At 46.5% G+C, this 20,713-nt stretch overlaps 1 protein-coding gene across 4 annotated transcripts in view; it reads right to left on the bottom strand.

Annotated features, from left to right (window-relative positions):
• The window catches only part of znf512b (zinc finger protein 512B), a 189,959-nt gene that overhangs the window by 153,986 nt on the left and 15,260 nt on the right, over positions 1-20,713 (bottom strand). For all 4 annotated transcript variants that reach the window (XM_072514869.1, XM_072514872.1, XM_072514868.1 and 1 more), the window contains exon 2: positions 4,712-4,837. In XM_072514869.1, coding sequence (XP_072370970.1) covers positions 4,712-4,835 — 124 coding nt within the window. In that variant the 5' untranslated portion in view covers positions 4,836-4,837. The remainder of the gene's footprint in view (positions 1-4,711; positions 4,838-20,713) is intronic.

Here is a 20,713-nt window from a genome sequence, read left to right as displayed (position 1 = left end):
TGTCGTATGAGAAACGTTTGAGGGCTTGGGTCCGTACTCGGAGTTTAGAAGGATGAGAGGGGATCTTATTGAAACTTACAAGATACTGTGAGGCCTGGATACCGTGGACATGGAGAGGATGTTTCCACTTGTAGGAAAAACTAGAACCAGAGGACACCATCTCAGACTAAAGGGATGATCCTTTAAAACAGAGATGAGGAGGAATTTCTTCAACCAGAGGGTGGTGAATTTGTGGATCTCTTTGCCGCAGAAGGCTGTGGAGGCCAATTCACTGAGTGTCTTTAAGACAGAGATAGATAGGTTCATGATTAATAAGGGGATCAGGGGTTATGGGGAGAAGGCAGGAGAATGGAGATGAGAAAATATCAGCCATGATTGAATGGCGGAGCCAGACTTGATGGGCCGAGTGGCCTAATTCTGCTCCTATGTCTTATGGTCTTATGGGTTTAAGGACAGAAGCAATTTGCTTGAGCTAAGGAACAAAAAGAGTGCAATCACATTTCCAGGTGTAGTCTATAGACCACCAACTAGTGGGAAGGATGTAACAGAACAAATCTTCAAGGAATTACAGAGAGGTGCAAACATTATTGAGTGGTTATAATAGGGGACTTTAAGTACCCAAATATTGACTGGTATAGATGTAATGTGAAGTGCAGAGAAGGGCAAGTGTTCCTAGATTGTGCTCAGGAGAATTTTCTACAGCAGTATGTGTCCAGTCCAACAAGAAAGGAGGCACTGCTAGGCCTCGGTCTTGGAAATGAGATGGGCCAAGTCGCTCAGGTGTCAGCGGGGGAACATTTTGGAGACAATGATGATTGTACGGTGACGGTAGGAAAGGACAATGGGCAATCCAGATAAGAATAATTAACTGGAGGAAGGCAACTTCAAGGGGCAAGAACGGAGCTGGGCCAGAAAGAGTTGAACCAAAGATTGTCAGGAGAAATTGTGGCTGTACTGTAACAATGGGCTACCTTCAAAAAATAAATGGTTTGAGAACAGTCAAGGTATATTCCCTCGAAAGGAAAAGGTAGAGCAAACAAATCCTGCATTCCTGAGATGAAAAAGGAGATAGAAATGAAGATAAAGAAAAAATGTGGTGGTGTCAGGTAGAAATACATTGAGAATGATGGGGTGTAGATTAATTTGTTCTTAATCGTGGACAAAAGTTCGGCACAACATCGTGGGCCGAAGGGCCTGTTCTGTGCTGTACTTTTCTATGTTCTAAACCAGGCTGAATACAGAAGGTTCAGAAGGGAGGTGAAAAAGCAAATAAGAGAAGCAAAGAGGGATTATATGAAAAAACTAGCAGCCAACATAAAGTCTTTTATCGGCACGTAAATAGTAAAGGGGTAGTAAAAAGAGTAGTAGGGCGATTAGGGACCAAAAAGAGGACTTACACATGGAGGTGAAGGCGTAGCTGAGATGTTAAATGAATACTTTGCATCTGTTCTTACCAAGGAAACAGATGCTACCCAGGCCATGGTGACAGAGAAGGGAACTGGAAGTGTTCAAAAGTGATAAGGTGATAAGGATGAATTATTGATATTTAAAAGTTGACAAGACACCAGGACCAGATGAGATGCATCCAAGGATATTGATGGAAGTTTGAGTGAACATTGCAGGGGAGTCTTCCCTAGACTCAGGGAGGTAACAGAGGACTGGAGAAATACCGAAATGTATCAGTAGGCTGCAATCTGGCAACGCCCCCTGTCCTGATGGCTTCCCACACAGATTTTATAAGAGGTGCTCAGCGCTACTTTATACCTTTAATTTTGGATATGCTCAATGATTCACTGTCTAGGAGATCATTACCCCGTCCTTGGCCCAAGCCACAATCTCAGTTCTCCTGAAAGAGCATAAGGACCCAGTGAAGTGTGGGTCATACCAACCCATTTTACTCTTTAACACGGGTATTAAGATACTGGCGAGGGTCCTGGCAACCCGGAAGGAATCACAACCTACTGATTTAATTTTGGAGGATCAGACAGGCTTTATCGAAGATAGATAGTTATCGGCCGAAGTCCGACGTCCCTTGAACATTGTCTTTCCCCTCATCTGCTCAGGAACCTGAAGTTATTGTATCTTTGGATGCAGAAAAGGCATTTGATAAGGTGGAGATCTTGGATAGATTCGGTTTTGGCCCCAAATTCTCCTCCTGGGTTCACTTGATGTACAATTCTCCCAGAGCCAACATCCATACAAGTATGACCTCCTCCCAATACTTTCCTTTCGGTAGGGGCACCAGAGAGGGCTGTCCCCTTTCTCCATTGCTCTATGCATTGGCCATTGAACCTCTGACAATAACGTTTAAGTTGTCGGAGGGATGGAGGGGAATGCACCGAGGTGAGGGAGAGGAGCACCGGATCTCACTATACGCAGAGGACCTACTTTTATATATTATGGATCCGGTCTCCACAATAGAAAACATCATGAAGCTACTCACGAGATTTGGCACATTCTCAAGCTATAAATTAAACATCAGTAAAAGTGAGTGTTTCCCATGAACTCAATGGCCAGAGGGGCTCAGCTTGGTTTAGATATAGTTATAGAATACACAGTGCAGAAGGAGGCCATTCGGCCCATCAAGTCTACACCGGCTCTTGGAAAGAGCAACCCACCCAAGCCCACACCTCCAACCTATCCCCATAACCCAGTAACCTCACCCACCACTAAGGGCAATTTTGGACACTAAGGGCAATTTAGCGTGGCCAATCCACCTAACCTGCACATCTTTGGAGGAAACCGGAGCACCCGGAGGAAACCCACGCACACGGGGAGAATGAGCAGACTCCGCACAGGCAGATACCCAAGCCGGGAATCGAACCTGGGACCCTGGAGCTGTGAAACAATTGTGCTAACCACAATGCTACTGTGCTGCCCTCCTGTCATTTGCCGTTATTTCACCGCTCGCCCACTAATTTTCAATATCTGGGGATCCGCGTGACCCATAATTGGGACTTACTCCACAAACTGAACTTTTCAAGCCTCATCAGCAAGATCAAGTTGAGCTTATAGAGGTGGAATACCCTCCCCCTGACTGACTCCGGTGGGCAGGATCCAAACTGTTAAGATGAATGTGCTACCTAGGTTTTTGTTCTTATTTCAAAGCATCACCATTTTTTTACCCAAAGCATTTTTTATTACAGTCAACAAATTAATATCGGCAATCTGGGCAGGTAAGAGTCCCAGAGTCCGCAGCGCTCTGCTTCAGACAGACAGAGGATCTGGAGGCTTGGCACTCCCAAATCTCCTGTTTTATTACTGGGCTGTCAACATGCAGAAAATGCTACAATGGCTGTCTGATCTGAAATCAAACTGGAGTAGATTAGAGGCACGGTCTTGTGCCACAGCCTCCTCCCTACACGCCATAATTACCGCCCCACTGCCCTTCTCCCCGGTAGGTCTTCCCTCGAACACTGCGGTGACTTCATCACTCAGGATTTGGATGCACTTCAATCTCCTCTCACTGCCCTCACTTGCCCCGATATGTGACAACCACCTCTTCATGCCTTTGAGCTTGGATCCATCATTCAGGTCTTGGTGAATGGGAGGTCTGGTGCACGTTGGCGATTTATTCATAGATGGAAGCTTTGCCAGTCTTGAACAACTCTCAGACAGGTACATTCTGTCTGGTTCCAACCTTTTCCATTTTTTTCAAATTCTGGATTTCTCACTTACGTTTTTCCATCCTTCCCCCCACTTCTTGCCTGCTGGAAAAGGTATTGGCCTTGGCACATCAGGGGATAGAGTCTGTACAGTCTCATTCTATCTTCGGATCCAGCCCCTTTGAATGGAGTATATGGTGAATGGGTGGAGGAACTAAGCTCTGTCTTACTGAAGAGGTTTGGGGAGTAGCCCTCTACAGGGTGAATTTCACTTCATATTGTGTGTATATTTTTCTCTGTATGTATATTATTGTTTATATTTGATAACTCAATAAAATGTTTATTAAAAAAGAGAACATCTATTAGGGTGGCACGGTGGCTCTGTAGTGAGCACTGCTGCCTCACGGCGCCAAGGACCCGGGTTCGATTCCGGCCCCAGGTCATTATCCGTGTGGAGTTTGCACATTCACCCCGTGTCAGAATGGGTCTCACCCCCACAACTCAAAAATGTGCAGAGTAGGTGAATTGGCCACACTAAATTGCTCCTTAATTGAAAATAAACAGCACAATAAAATATTCTGCATACCTGTAGTTTTAGTGCATGAATTACTTTTCATTCTTTTCAGCTTTAGTAAACACAATGATATGCAAAGTGGTAAGAGAGGGGGTTGTGGAGGGAGGTGGGGTGAGGGGAGGGGCGCTAGAGATATAAGAGATCCAGAATCATATAATCAGAGAATTTACAGCGCAGAAGGAAGCCATTCAGCCCGTCGAGTCTACACCGGCCTTTGAAAGAGCGCCCTACTTATGTCCATGCCTCCAACCTACCCCCATAATCCAGTAACTCCACATAACCTTTTTGGACACTAAGGGGCAATTTTAGCATGGCCAATCCACCTAACCTGCATATCTTTGGACTGTGGGAGGAAACCGGAGCACCCAGAGGAAACCCACGCAGACACGGGGCGAAGTGCAAACCTCTCACAGTCACTCGAGGCCGGAATTGAACCCGGGTCCCTGGAGCTGTGAGGCAACAGTGATAACCACTCTGCCACTGCGCCGCCCAGAAAGTGAATACAAAAAGAAAAAAAGGACACAGTTCATACCAAATGTAACGGTGTCTGCGGATGCTTTAACCTTCCTCCCTCTTGCTTTACTCCGATTACCAATTTCCCTTTCATTGCGTCCTTTACTTCCACGAACCTTCCTGGCAGCACTAGAATCTGCCATTTCTGTAAGACAACAATACTCTGTCAGGTTACACCACTCATTGAAGTTGTGCTGGAGCTCTGATAACAGTGTGAGCACTGAATTTTTATTACATGTTCACCTTACAAACATAGAAATGTACAGGAAAAAAACCTGCAGACCATCTAGGCAGTCATCGTATCGTCGAAATAGCATACACCTCGATACCTCTTATAGACCTACATCGGTTTCTTTATCAAGTACTTTACAAACTACTTTGTGAATTTACACTTAATTCCAATAATTCAATGTGTCAATTTGACTCTGTTAGTCGCACACTTACTCCTAAATCAGAAGTTGCTGGTTCAAGCTGCACGACAGTATATAAACTGGATTAGCATTTCAATGCAACACACAGAAAGCGCTTCAATTTTGAATGAGACATTAAACCCAGATCTCATTGTATGCCTGTTCCAATGTTACAGTGGGACATCAAAAATCTCAAGGCACCAGTTGAAGGGCAAGAGATTTCCTCAAGGCCTTGCGCATTATTTCTTCAACTGGGGCAGCACGGTAGCATTGTGGATAGCACAAATGCTTCACAGCTCCAGGGTCCCAGGTTCGATTCCGGCTTGGGTCACTGTCTGTGCGGAGTCTGCACACCCTCCCCGTGTGTGCGTGGGTTTCCTCCGGGTGCTCCGGTTTCCTCCCACAGTCCAAAGATGTGCAGGTTAGGTGGATTGGCCATGCTAAAATTGCCCATAGTGTCCAAAATTGCCCTTAGTGTTGGGTGGGGTTACTGGGTTATGGGGATAGGGTGGAGGTGTGTACCTTGGGTGGGGTGCTCTTTCCAAGAGCCGGTGCAGACTCGATGGGCCGAATAGCCTCCTTCTGCCTGTAAATTCTGTAAACTCTATCAAAAACAGATTAGCCGGTTGTTTATGTAATTACTATTGTTATTTAAGAGGTCTTGTCAACAATCACTGCACAATATTTCACTGTGTTGACTGATTTTTAGATATTTCTGAGAGGACTGGAAAAGTCCCACATAAAACAAGTCCGCTTTTCAGTATTTTCTTCCTCTGCCTTTTTTTTCAAGAACTTGGTTTGCTCTATATGTAATTCCTTGGATCCAGCATTGGCAAAAAGATTCCATGATTGCCTGTGATGCTAGTTACATTAAGTAATTGGACTGGATTTTTGCTTTGGGGTTGGGACCCCAACGTCAGGCGGATTTTCGGGTGGCCAATTAATGGACAGAGAGCACACTCACCATATCATTAAGGATGGTGATGGAATTTGAATTCAATAAAAACATTTTGAAATAAAAGTCTAATGAAGACCATGAAACCATTGTCGATTGTTGTAAAAATTACCATCTGGTTCACGAATGTTCTTGAGCAAAGAATATCTTCCGTCCTTACTTGGCCTGGTCTACACGTGACTCCAGGCCCACAGAAATGTGGTTGACTCTTAGATGCCCTCTGAAATGGCTTAGCAAGCCACTCAGTTGTATGAAACTGAACATTCCACCCGGCATTGACCTCGGCACCAGAAACAGCAACAGCGAATTCACACCTGTCGACCCTGCAAAATCCTCCTTACTAAAATCTGGGGGCTAATGCCAAAATTAGGAGAGCTGCCCCACAGACTAGTCAAGCAACAGCCTGACATTGGAATAGGAATCTCTTGCTGATTACCACCAATCGCCTCTGCACTTCCTCCCCCTCCCCATCTCCACCCCTACATTCTGCTGCTGTATCAGTACTCCTCCATGTTGAGCACCACTTGGACGAAGCACTGAGGGCTTCAAGGACACAAAATGTACTCTTTAGTGGGGAGTAGCACCACTGGTGACCAAGCTGGTTGAATTTAAAGGACAAAACTGCGATAGTGGATCCCCAGCAGGTGGCGACGAAACCAACAAGTGGGAAAAACATACTTGACCTCATTCTCACCAACCTACCTGCCGCAGATGCATCTGTCCATGACAGTATTGGTAGCAGTGGCCATTGCACAATCCTGTGGAGACAAAGTCCCGTCTTCACAGTGAGGATTCCCTCCATTGTGTTGTGTAGGATGGATTTCGATCAAATCCAGCAACTCATGACTGGAGAACCATGAGGTGCTGTGGGCCATCAGCAGCAGTAGAACTGTACTCAACCACAACCTGTAACCTCATGGCCCAGCACATCCCCCACACTACCATTACCACCAAGTCAGGAGAGCAACCTTGGTTCAATGAAGAGTGTAGGAGGGCATGCTAACAGCAGCACCAGGCATATGTAAAAATTAAGTGTCAACCTGGTAAAGCTACAGCACAGGACAACTTGCAAGCTAAACAGTATAAGCAGCAAGTCATAGGCAGAGCTCAACAATTTCACAACTAATGGATCAGATCTAAGCTCTGCAATGCTGCCACACCAGCCATGAATGGTGGCGGACAATTAAATAACTTACTGGAGAGAGGCTCCACAAATATCCCTATCCTCAATGATGGAGGAGCTCAGCAGATCAGTGCAAAAGGCAAGATTGAAGCACTTGGTACAATCTTCAGCCAGAGGTGCCAAGTTAAAGATCCATCTCTGCCTCCTCCGAACTGCCTACAATGTCACCACATCCTTCCTCAAATAAGGAGACCAAAACTGGACACAATACTCTAGATTTGGTCTCACCAACACCGTATACAATTGCAACAACACTTCTCTACTTTTATACTCCAGTCCATTTGCAATAAACGCTTACATTCCATTTGCCTTTTTTATTACATGCTGTATCTGCATACCGACTTTCTGTGTTTCATGAACAAAGACACCCAGATCCCTCTGCCCTGATGCATTTTGAATCTGCTTTCCATTTAAATAATAAATTGCCTTTCTATTTTTTCTGCCAAAATGGATAACCTCACACTTATCCACATTAAACTTCATCTGCCAAATTTTGGCCCAATCCACTAGCCTATCTATACCGTCTGCAAAACCTTTATCTCCTCTTCACTACCTGCTTTCTCACCTTTTTTAGTATCATCCACAAATTGTGCTATGTTACACACTGTCCCTACTTGCAGATCGTTTCTATAAATTGTAAACAGTTGAGGTCTGAGGACTGACCCCTGTGGCACCCTGCTAGTTATAGTTTGTCAGCCAGAGAAGGACCCATTTGTCCCAACCCTCTGCTTTCTGTCAGTCAGCCAATCCTCAATCCAATCTACTGCTCTACCCCCAGTCCCCTGTGATCTCACCTTCTAGATCAGTCTTTTATGCAGCACCTTATCAAATGCCTTCTGGATGTCTAGATATACCATATCCACAAATTCACTATTATCCACCTTGTTGGTTTTGTCCTCCAAGAACTCAAGCAAGTTTGTCAAGCATGACTTATCCCTCATAAAACCATGCTGACAATGGTGGATTGAGCTTTGTCTTTCCAAATGTTCAGTCATCTCCTCCTTAATGATTGATTCCAGCAACTTCCCCACCACAGAGGTCAAGCTAACCAGTCCATAGTTTCCTACGTTTTACCTCTCTCCCTTTTTGAATAGGTGCATCACATTAATGTGTTTCCAATCCACCGGGACCCTTCCAGAATCCAGGAATTCTTAAATATCATAATCAATGCATCCACTATCTCCACTGCCACTTCCCGAAATACCCTAGGGTGCAGGCCATCAGGTCCCGGAGACTTATCTGCCCTTAATCCCATCAGTTTATTCAATACCGTCTCCCTTGTGATGGTTATTGCACAAGCTTCCTCGGCATTAACTGTAGGTTTTGGAAAATTTTTATAGGGCGGGATTTCCCGTAGACAAATGCCGAAATTGGGAATGGCAATCAGGCGGAGAATAGCTCCCGACTCCGGAATTGGGGCAGACACCAGTTTGACGCCGGGTTGCGATGCTCCGTCAACTCCAAATCAGCGTCATCGGGATCATAGAATCCTAGAATTTACAGCGCAGAAGGGGGCCATTTGGCCCATCGAGTCTGCACCGGCTTTTGGAAAGAGCACCCTACCCAAGCCCGCACCTCCACCCTATCCCCATAACCCGGTAACCCCACCCAACACTAAGGGCAATTTTGGACACTAAGGGCAATTTAGCATGGCCAATCCACCTAACCTGCACATATTTGGACTGTGGGAGGAAACCGGAGCACCCGGAGGAAACCCACGCACACACGGGGAGAACGTGCAGACTCCGCACAGACAGTGACCCAAGCCGGGAATCGAACCTGGAACCCTGGAGCTGTGAAGCAATTGTGCTAACCACTATGCTACCGTGCTGCCTAACCACAATATCAATATTGTATTTCTGTGCCTGAAAAGGTACTCAAAGTAAGGTTGAAATGCTAATGAAATTAAATCTAAATGAAATTACTAAATTTCCTGGACTAATTTCACTTTGTGCCAATCACTGAGCTGTAAGATATTTATTAGAATACACTATCTGATGCACAGTCACAACCCCAACTGCATATAAATATCGGGCCAACCCGCGATGCTCCACCTCCAATGGGTCGAGTTCCCGATGGCGCGAGTCACGTGTGGTCTCAGCAGTCAGGAGCCTGGTGTGCCGGTTGTGGGTAGAGAAGAACGCGTGCAGACAGTGTCCAGCGCCGCCACACTCAGCCGGGATTCGTGCCGCTGGTCAGGGGGTTTCTGCTCAGGCTGAGGGAGTGGTTTGCGGTGGCCAGGAGCTAGGCTGTGGGTTCGGGAGGGCGGGTATGCAGTTCAGCACGGCTGGCGCCATTTTCTCCAGCGTGACCGGTGCATGTGTGGAGGGTGCAGGCGTGCGCGGCTGCAGCTCGTCAGCCCTAAGCATGTGCAGCACAGGACCCGGCAATTCTCTGACCATTTTCCGCGCGTTCCGTGGGTGTTTCACATGGCACAGGTGCTAGCCCCTCACCGGTACCGGAATCGGTGAGGGTTTCGTGGCGATCTTCCCATCGTGAAACACCACGGATCCTCCTTTGGCGTCGCTACTTAGCCTCAGGAACGGAGAATCCAGTCCATTATCTTTTACCATGAAGACACAGGTAAAATATTAGTTCAGTGCCTCTGCCATCTCTGTGTTCCGCATATTACCGTACTAATATCATCCTCTAAAGGGCCAACATTTACTTTAGCTTTTCTCTTCCTCTTTATATACTTATAGAAGCTTTTGGTATCAGTGTTTATGTTTTCTGCTAGTTTCCTTTCGTAGTTCATCTTAGCTCTTTTGATTTATTATTAGTTACCTTGGGCGAAAGTCTCCGTAATCGGCGCGATGTCCGCCGACCGGCGCCCAAAATGGCGCAAATCAGTCCGGCATCGCGCCGCCCCAAAGGTGCGGTATCCTCCGCATCTTGAGCGGCCGAGCCCTAACCTTGAGGGGCTAGGCCCGTGCCGGACTGATTTCCGCCCCGCCAGCTGGCGGGAAAGGCCTTTGGTGCCCCGCCAGCTGTCGCGGAAATGACATTGCCGGGCGGCGCATGCGTGGGAGCGTCAGCGGTCGCTCACGGCATCCCCGCGCATGCGCAGTGGAGGGGGTCTCTTCCGCCTCCGCCATGGTGGAGACCGTGGCGAAGGCGGAAGGAAAAGAGTGCCCCCACGACACAGGCCCGCCCGCGAATCGGTGGGCTCCGATCGCGGGCCAGGCCACCGTAGGGGTCCCCCCAGGGCCAGATCGCCCCGCGCCCCCCCCCCCAGGACCCCGGAGCCCGCCCACGCCGCCTTGTCCCGCCGGTAAGAGAGGTGGTTTCATCCACGCCAGCGGGACAGGCATTCTAGCAGCGGGACTTCGGCCCATTCGGGCCGGAGAATCGCCGGGGGGGGGGGGGCCCGCCAACCGGCGCGGCGCGATTCCCGCCCCCGCCGAATCTCCGGTGCCGGAGAATTCGGCAACCGGCGGGGGCGGGATTACGCCAGCCCCCGGCGATTCTCCGACCCGGGGGTCGGAGAATCTCGCCCCTTTTGCTGAACCTTAAAGTTCACCCAATCTTTGAGCTTACCACTAGCTTTTGCAGTATGGTACTAGTTTTTGATGTTATGTCTTCCTTGTTAGCCACAGAATGTTTTGGCTCCCTTTTACAATTCTGCTTCCTCTCAGGAATGCACTTTAATTGAGTAGCATTTAATATCTCCCTGGACATCCGCCATTGTTCCTCAACTGTCCTACCTTCAATTATCTGTCCCCAGTCTATTTGGTCAACTCTTTTCCCAGTCCCGTATAATTACCTTTGCCCAACGCTAAAACTCCAGTATGGCACTCCGTCTTCTCTCGCTCAATCTGAATTTGAAATTTTAGCATGCTGTGATCACTCCTTCCAAGAGGGTCCTTAACAACAAGACTATTTATCAAGCCTTCTTCGTTGCGTAATACTAAATCTAAAATAGCCTGCTACCTGATTGGCTCCACAAGCTATTGCTCTAAGAAACAATCCCTCATCACTCTATGAAATCACCCTCGAGGCTACTCTTGCCAATTTCATTAATCCAGTCAATAGGCACATTAAAATCACCCATGATTACTTTTGTGCCCTTCTCACAAACTCTCATTATTTCTTGGTTTATACTATGCCCCACTTTGGACGTATCAGTTGAGGGCATGTAAATACTCCGACAAAGGAATTTTTCCCTTGTTTTTTATTTCCACCAGATCGATTCAACATTTTGGCCCTTCGTGCCAATATCATCTCTTAATCCAACTTTTGATGCCATTTTTAATCAATAAAGTAACTCCATCTCCTGTTCCATCCTGTCTATCCTTTCAGAATACTGAGTATTCTTGGACATTCAACTCCCAGTCCCGGTCCTCCTACAACCATGATTCAATAATCCCCGCCAAATCTTACCCATTTGTCTCTATTTGTGCTCTCAGCTCATGGAACTTATTCTGATTACTGTGTGCATTTAGGTACAAAGTTTTTAAATATGTCCTACTGATTTGTCTTTCCCTTGCAGGATTTTCTTGTGCACTACGCATTTCAGACATTCTGACCTCCTTTATTAATCTCTGATAACACTCAGCCTCATCCCCAACTTACACTCTCACAGGCTCCTTACATTTTGATTTTTTTAAATGTTTCCTTTCCCCTCTGTAGCCATGAGGCTGGCCCTGTCTGTTAATCCTATTAACATAAAACATAGAACAGAGAACATAGAACGATACAGCGCAGTACAGGCCCTTCGGCCCACGATGTTGCACCGACATGGGAAGTCAAAAAACAAAAGCCATCTAACCTACACTATGCCATTATCATCCATATGCTTATCCAATAAACTTTTAAATGCCCTCAATGTTGGCATTGTCCTATATCTATTACCCCTCAGTTTACGGCTATGTCCCCTCGTGCTAGCCATTTCCATCCACGGGAGAAGGCTCTCACTGTCCACCCTATCTAACACCCTGATCATTTTGTATGCCTCTATTAAGTCTCCTCTTAACCTTCTTCTCTCTAACGAAAACAACCTCAAGTCCATCAGCCTTTCCTCATAAGATTTTCCCTCCATACCAGGCAACATCCTGGTAAATCTCCTCTGCACCCGCTCCAAAGCTTCCACGTCCTTCCTATAATGCGGTGACCAGAACTGTACGCAATACTCCAAATGCGGCCGTGCCAGAGTTTTGTACAGCTGCAACATGACCTCATGACTCCGGAACTCAATCCCTCTACCAATAAAGGCCAACACTCCATAGGCCTTCTTCACAACCCTATCAACCTGGGTGGCAACTTTCAGGGATCTATGTACATGGACACCTAGATCCCTCTGCTCATCCACACTTCCAAGAACTTTACCATTAGCCAAATATTCCGCTTTCCTGTTATTCCTTCCAAAGTGAATCACCTCACACTTCTCTACATTAAACTCCATTTGCCACCTCTCAGCCCAGCTCTGCAGCTTATCGATGTCCCTCTGTAACCTTCTACATCCTTCCGCACTGTCGACAACACCACCGACTTTAGTGTCGTCTGCAAATTTACTCACCCACCCTTCTGCTCCCTCCTCTAGGTCATTGATAAAAATTACAAACAGCAACAGCCCCAGAACAGGTCCTTGTGGTACGCCACTTGTAACTGAACTCCATTCTGAACATTCCCCATCAACCACCACCCTCTGTCTTCTTTCAGCTAGCCAATTTCTGATCCACATCTCTAAATCACCCTCAATCCCCAGCCTCCGTATTTTCTGCAATAGCCTACCGTGGGGAACCTTATCAAACGCTTTACTGAAATCCATATACACCACATCAACTGCTCTACCCTCGTCTACCTGTTCAGTCACCTTCTCAAAGAACTCAATAAGGTTTGTGAGGCATGACCTACCCTTCACAAAGCCATGCTGACTATCCCTAATCATATTATTCCTACCTAGAGAATTATAAATCTTGTCTCTTATAATCCCCTCCAAGACTTTACCCACAACAGACGTGAGGCTCACCGGTCTATAGTTGCCGGGGTTGTCTCTACTCCCCTTCTTGAACAAAGGGACCACATTTGCTATCCTCCAGTCCTCTGGCACTATTCCTGTAGCCAATGATGACATAAAAATCAAAGCCAAAGGCCCAGCAATCTCTTCCCTGGCTTCCCAGAGAATCTTAGGATAAATCCCATCAGGCCCCGGGGACTTAACTATTTTCAGCCTGTCCAGAATTGCCAACACCTCTTCCCTACGTACCTCAATGCCATCTATTCTAATAGCCTGGGTCTCAGCATTCTCCTCCACAACATTATCTTTTTCCTGAGTGAACACTGACGAAAAATATTCATTTAGTACCTCGCCTATCTCTTCAGACTCCACACACAACTTCCCATCCCTGTCCTTGACTGGCCCTACTCTTACCCTAGTCATTCTTTTATTCCTGACATACCTATAGAAAGCTTTTGGGTTTTCCTTGATCCTACCTGCCAAATACTTCTCATGTCCCCTCCTTGCTCGTCTTAGCTCTCTCTTTAGATCCTTCCTCGCTACCTTGTAACTATCAAGCGCCCCAACTGAAACTTCACACCTCATCTTCACATAGGCCTCCTTCTCCCTCTTAACAAGAGATTCCACTTCTTTGGTAAACCACGGTTCCCTCGCTCGACGCCTTCCTCCCTGCCTGACCGGTACGAACTTATCAAGAACACGCAGTAGCTGTTCCTTGAACAAGCTCCACATATCCAGTGTGCCCAACACTTGCAGCCTACTTCTCCAACCTATCCCCCCCAAGTCATGTCTAATGGCATCATAATTGCCCTTCCCCCAGCTATAACTCTTGCCCTGCGGGGTATACTTATCCCTTTCCATCACTAATGTAAATGTCACCGAATTGTGGTCACTGTGCCCAAAGTGCTCTCCTACCTCCAAATCTAACACCTGGCCTGGTTCATTACCCAAAACCAAATCCAATGTGGCCTCGCCTCTTGTTGGCCTGTCAACATATTGTGTCAGGAAACCCTCCTGCACACATTGTACAAAAAACGACCCATCTAATGTACTCGAACTATATCTTTTCCAGTCAATATTTGGAAAGTTAAAGTCTCCCATAATAACTACCCTGTTACTTTCGCTCTTATCCAGAATCATATTCGCCATCCTTTCCTCTGCATCCCTAGAACTATTTAGAGGTCTATAGAAAACTCCCAACAGGGTGACCTCTCCTTTCCTGTTTCTAACCTCAGCCCATACTACCTCGGAAGAAGAGTCCCCATCTAGCATCCTCTCCGCCACCGTAATACTGTTTTTGACTAGCAGCGCCACACCTCCCCCTCTTTTGCCTCCTTCTCTGAGCTTACTAAAACACCTAAACCCCGGAACCTGCAACAACCATTCCTGTCCCTGCTCTATCCATGTCTCCGAAATGGCCACAACATCGAAGTCCCAGGTACCAACCCATGCTGCCAGTTCCCCTACCTTATTTCGTATACTCCTGGCATTGAAGTAGACACACTTCAAACCACCTACCTGAACACTGGCCCCCTCCTGCGAAGTCAAATTTGTGCTCCTGACCTCTATACTCTCAATCTCTCGTACCCTAAAACTACAATCCAGGTTCCCATGCCCCTGCTGCATTAGTTTAAACCCCCCCCCCCAAAGAGCACTAACAAATGTCCCCCCCAGGATATTTGTGCCCCTCAGGTTCAGATGTAGACCATCCTGTCTGTAGAGGTCCCACCTTCCCCAGAAAGAGCCCCAGTTATCCAGAAATCTGAATCCCTCCCGCCTGCACCATCCCTGTAGCCACGTGTTTAATTGCTCTCTCTCCCTATTCCTCATCTCATTATCACGTGGCACGGGCAACAACCCAGAGATAACAACTCTGTTTGTTCTCGTTCTGAGCTTCCATCCTAGCTCCCTGAAAGCCTGCCTGACATCCTTGGCCCCTTTCCTACCTATGTAGTTAGTGCCAATGTGGACCACAACTTGGGGCTGCTCCCCCTCCCCCTTAAGGACCCGGAAAACACGATCCGAGACATCACGTACCCTTGCACCTGGGAGGCAACATACCAAACGTGAGTCTCTCTCGCTCCCACAAAATCTCCTATCTGTGCCCCTGACTATCGAGTCCCCAATTACTAACGCTCTGCTCCTCTCCCCCCTTCCCTTCTGAGCAACAGGGACAGCCTCCGTGCCAGAGGCCCGTACCCCATGGCTTAGCTGTCCCCCCCACAAGTATCCAAAGCGGTATACTTGTTACTCAGGGGAACGACCGCAGGGGATCCCTGCACTGACTGCTTCTTCCCAGTCCCTCTTACAGTTACCCATCTATCTCCAATCTTTGGTGTAACTAATTCCCTGAAGCTGCTATCTATGACCCCCTCTGCCTCCCGAATGATCCGAAGTTCATCCAACTCCAGCTCCAGTTCCCTAACTCGGTCTTGGAGGAGCTGGAGATGGCTGCATTTCCTGCAGGTAAAATCAGCAGGGACACTAACGGCATCCCTCACCTCAAACATCCTGCAGGAGGAACATTGCACTCCCTTCCCTGCCATCCCTCTAACTTCTAACCAAGATCTGGTTAATAAATTTTTAAAAAATTTAAAAATTTAAAAATATATAATAATAATATAATATGGCACTTACCTCACACCAATGGGTCTTATTATTAGGTTAGAGGAGGAGGGTGGGAGACACTACACGTGTAGTGTCTCGGGTTTCCTCTCCACCAGAATTTATTGGTTGGGGGGGGGGGCCTTCCCAGAAGTCCGCGGGTCGAACTTCCGGTCCCCGCCTTATATTAAAAGAAACAGAAACGAAGAACAGAAACGGGACCAGGTAAGTGTTTTTAAAGTAAATACTCAGCTTCCAGAAGGCCCTTGCGCACCGCTCCCGCCGAAATCCAAAGGGCTGCTCCTGCAAAGGTAAGGGTTTTTAAAGTAAATACTCACCTCCCAGAAGGCCCTTGCGCACCGCTCCCGCCGAAATCCAAAAGGCTGCTCCTGCAAAGGTAAGGGTTTTTAAAGTAAATACTCACCTCCCAGAAGGCCCTTGCGCACCGCTCCTGCCGAAATCCAAAGGGCTGCTCCTGCAAAGGTAAGGGTTTTTAAAGTAAATACTCACCTCCCTCTACTAACCTCTACTAACTCTACTAACCTCTACCTTCTCCTCACATGACCTATGAACCATTATACTTCTTGTAGTTTTAACCTTCCAGTCCCCCCAATTTTCTAGTTTAAAGTCCTTGTGACCACCCTATTTATACTTTCCACCAGACTGGTTCAGGTGGAAACCGTCACAACGGTACAGATCTCTCCTGTCCCAGTACTGATGCCAGTGCCCCATTAAATGGAACCCCTTCTTCCTGCACCATTCCTGTAGCCACGTGTTTACTTCCCTAATGTTCTCATCCCTACTGCAAAGGTTATGGCCCCTGACAATATTCCGACAACAACTGAAGACTTGTTCTCCTGAACTCGCCACGTCCCTGGCCAAACTATTCCGGTACTGCTACAACACTGGCATCTATTCAGCAATGTGAAAACTTTTCCAGGTATATCCTGTACACAAAGCAGGAGGGTTTAAACTAATATGCCAGTGGATTAGGAACCTATTTAAGGAGTCAGAGAAAGAGGGAGCAAGGACAAAAACAAAAGGTAGAAAAGGGAATAAGAAAAGTGATAAGCGGAGAAACCAAGGGCAAAATTCAACCAGGGCAAAAGAGACAAATATTGGGAGCAAGACAAACAATGTGAAAATGACAAACTTAAAGGCTCTGTGCCTTAATGCACAGAGCATTTGCAATAAAGTGTATTAACTAATCGCACAGATAGATATAAATGGGTACGATATAATTGGGATTATGGAGACATGGCTGCAGGGTGACCAGGGATGGGAACTGAATGTCCCAGGGTATTCAGTATTTAGGAAGGACAGGCATAAAAGAAAATGTGGTGGTGTGGCACTGCTGGTTAAAGAGGAAATTAACACAATGGTGAGAAAGAATATTAGCTCTGACAATGCAGAGTCTGTATGGGTAGAGTTGAGAAATACCAAGGCGCAAAAAACATTAGTGGATGCCATATATAGACCCGCAAACTGCAGTGGTGATGTTGGGAATGGCGTTAAACACAAAATTAGAGATGTATGTAATAAGGGATTATTGGTGATCATGGGTGATTTTAATCTGCACATAGATTGGGCAAATCAAATTAGCCACAATGCCGTAGAGGAGGAATTCCTGGAGTGCATATGGGATGGTTTTCTTGACCAATATGTGGAGGAACCAACTAGAGAACAGGCCATCTTAGACTTGGTATTATGTAATGAGAAGGGAGCCATTGCCAAACTGGCTGTGTGAGACCCCTTGGGGATGAGTGACCATAACATGATAGAATGTTTTATCAAGATGGAGAGTGAAATAGATGATTCGGAGACGATGGTGCTGAATCTTAATAAAGGAAACCATGAAGATATGCGCCATGAGTTGGCCATGATAGATTGGGGAGAGTTACTTAAAGGGATGACAGTGAATATGCAATGGCAAACATTCAAGGAACGCATGGGGGAACCACAGTAGCTGTTCATTCCTGTCTGGCAGAAAAGCAAAATGGGCAAGAGGGGAAATCCATGGTTTACAAAGGAAATTAGAAACAGTATCAGGTCCAAGCAAGAAGCATACAGATTGGCCAAAAAGTCTGAGGATTGGGAGCAGTTTAGAATTCAGCAAAGAAGGACCAAGGGATTGATTAAGAAAGGGAAAATACAGTACAAAAGTAAGCTTGCAGGAACATAAAGACTGACGCTAGGAGTTTCTGTAGATATGTGAAGAGAAAGAGATTGGTAAAGACAAATTAGGCCCCTACAGACAGAAACAGGGAATGTATAATAAGGGACAAAGACATGGCTGAGCAATTGAATACATACTTTGGTTCTGTCTTCACAAAAGTGGACATAAATCAGCTACCAGAAATGTTGGAGAATGAAAGGTTCAGTGCGTGGGAGGAACTGAGGGAGATTAATATTAGTAGAGAAATGGTGCTGGGAAAATTGATGGGATTGAAGGTGGATAAATCCTCAGGGCCTGATAATCTGCATCCCAGAGTGCTTAAGGAGGTGGCTCTGGAAATCGTGGATGCATGGGTGGTCATCTTCCGGGATTCTATAGACTCTGGAACAGTCCCTGCAGATTGGAGGGCAGCTAATGTCACTCCAATATTCAAAAAGGGAGGTAGAGAGAAAACATGGAATTATAGACCAGTAAGCCTAACATCGGTAGTAGGGAAAATTCTTGAATCCATTATCAAGGACTTTATAGCGGAAAATTTACAAAGCAGTGGCCGGATCAGTCAGAGTCAGCATGGATTTATGAAGGGTAAATCATGATTGACAAATCTGTTGGAATTCTTTGAAGATGTGACTAGTACAGTTGACAAGGGGGAGCCAGTCCATGTGGTATATTTGGTCTTTCTGAAGGCGTTTGACAAAGTCCCGCATAAGAGATTATTGTGCAAGATTAAAGAGCATGGGACTGGGGGAAGTGTATAGAGGTGGATAGAAAACTGGTTGGATGAGAGGAAACAAAGAGTAGGAATTAATGGATCCTTTTCAAATTGACAAGCAGTAACTAGTGGGGTGCCACAGGGATCGGTGCTGGGACCCCAGTTATTCACAATATATATTAATGATTTGAATGAGGGAATAAAATGTAACATCTCAAAGTTTGCAGATGATACTAAGTTGGGTGGGAGGGTGAACTGTGACAAGGATGCAGCAATCCTACAGCAACATCTGGACAGGTTGGGCGAGTGGGTAAATCAATGGCAGATGTAGTATAATTTGGATAACTGTGAGATTATTCACTTTGGAGGCAAAAACAGGAAGGCAGATTACTACCTGAATGGTTGTAAATTGGGAGAGGGGAGTGTGCAGCAGAACCTGGGTGTCCTTGTGCACCAGTCGCTGAAGGTAAGCATGCAGGTGCAGCAGGCGGTAAAGACGGCTATGGATTTCTATCTTTCCTTGTCCTCCCAGAATTCTGTTACATCAGTGATCTCATCTTCCACAAATGCTTTTTACTCCACAGTGCATCACTATGGCACTGCTCACCCATGGTTACAACCCTTTCTGTTATATCATGGATGCTACATCACCTTCATTGTTTTTTCCTGCCTTGTACACACCTCTTCTGTACTTCAGGGTTCCACCCGCTTTATTATTCATATGCCAGCTCCTTGGCAGCATCATTTGTAAGCATTAGGAAAGCTTTTACATGTATATGCTTAGCCAGAGGGTTGTGGTTCAAACACCATTCCAAGATTTGATCACAAATTTAGCTGACACTATAGTACAGCAATGATAAAATTCTCTTTGGTTGGAAGTGCTGTCCTTCAGATGAAATGTTCATGTGCATATTAATAATTCGATAGCACTACTTGATGAAAAGCAATGTTCTTCTCTCAATCAACCTTACCAGTGGTCTCATTGCTGGCATGAGACCAGACTTTGGTTTATCAGTGATAGAGGGATTGGAGGTTTGTGGAAGGGGAGCAATCAGGTGGGCTGCTTTGTCCTGGATGGTGTTGAGCTTCTTGAGTGTTGTTGGAGCTGCACTCATCCAGGCAAGTGGAGTGTATTCTATTACACTCCTGACTTGTGCCTTGTAGATGGTGGATAGACGCTGGGCAGTCATGAGGTGAGATATTCGCCACAGGATGCCTAGCCTTTGACCTGCTCTGGTACCACAATATTTACATGGCTAGTCCAGCTCAGTTTCCTGTCAATGGTAACCCCCAGGATGTTGATAGTGGGGGACTCAGTGATGGTAATGCCATTCATTGAATGTCATGAGTGATGGTTAGATCCTCTATTGCTGGAGATGGTCATTGCCTGGCACTTGTGTGGTACAAATGTTACTTGCCAGCCGAAGCCTGGATGTTGTCCAAGTCTTGTTGAAATTGGACATGTACTACTTCAGTATCTGAGGAGTCCCGAATGGTGCTGAATATTGCACAGTCATCTGCGAACATCCGTACTTCTGACCTGATGGTGGAAGGAAGTTCATTGATGAAGCAGCTGAAGATGGCTGGGCCTAGGACACTGAACCCTCCTGCCTAGTGGCCCTCCTGGAACCCCTGCAATGATGTCCTGGAGTGGAGCTGAAATTATTGACCTTCAATCACCACAACCATCTCCTTTGTGCCAGGTATGACTCCAACCAGCAGAGAGTTTTCCCCTTGATTTCCATTAACTCCAGTTTTGCTCGGGCTCCTTGATGCTGATACTTCGTCAAATGCTGCCTTGATGTCAAGAGTAGTCACTCTCACCTCATCTCTGGCATTCAAGGGCCAGCACGGTGGTGCAGTGGATTAGCCCTGCTGCCTCATGGCGCCGAGGTCCCAGATTCAATTCCGGCTCTGGGTCACTGTCCGTGTGGAGTTTGCACATTCTCCCCGTGTTTGGTGGGTCTCGCCCCCACAACCCAAAAGATGTGCAGGCTAGGAAGATTGGGCACGCTAAATTGCCCC

This window comes from Scyliorhinus torazame, chromosome 8 (assembly GCF_047496885.1).
Source record: "Scyliorhinus torazame isolate Kashiwa2021f chromosome 8, sScyTor2.1, whole genome shotgun sequence".
NCBI classification, from domain to species: Eukaryota; Metazoa; Chordata; class Chondrichthyes; order Carcharhiniformes; family Scyliorhinidae; genus Scyliorhinus; species Scyliorhinus torazame.
This window is presented reverse-complemented; position numbering and strand designations above follow the sequence as displayed.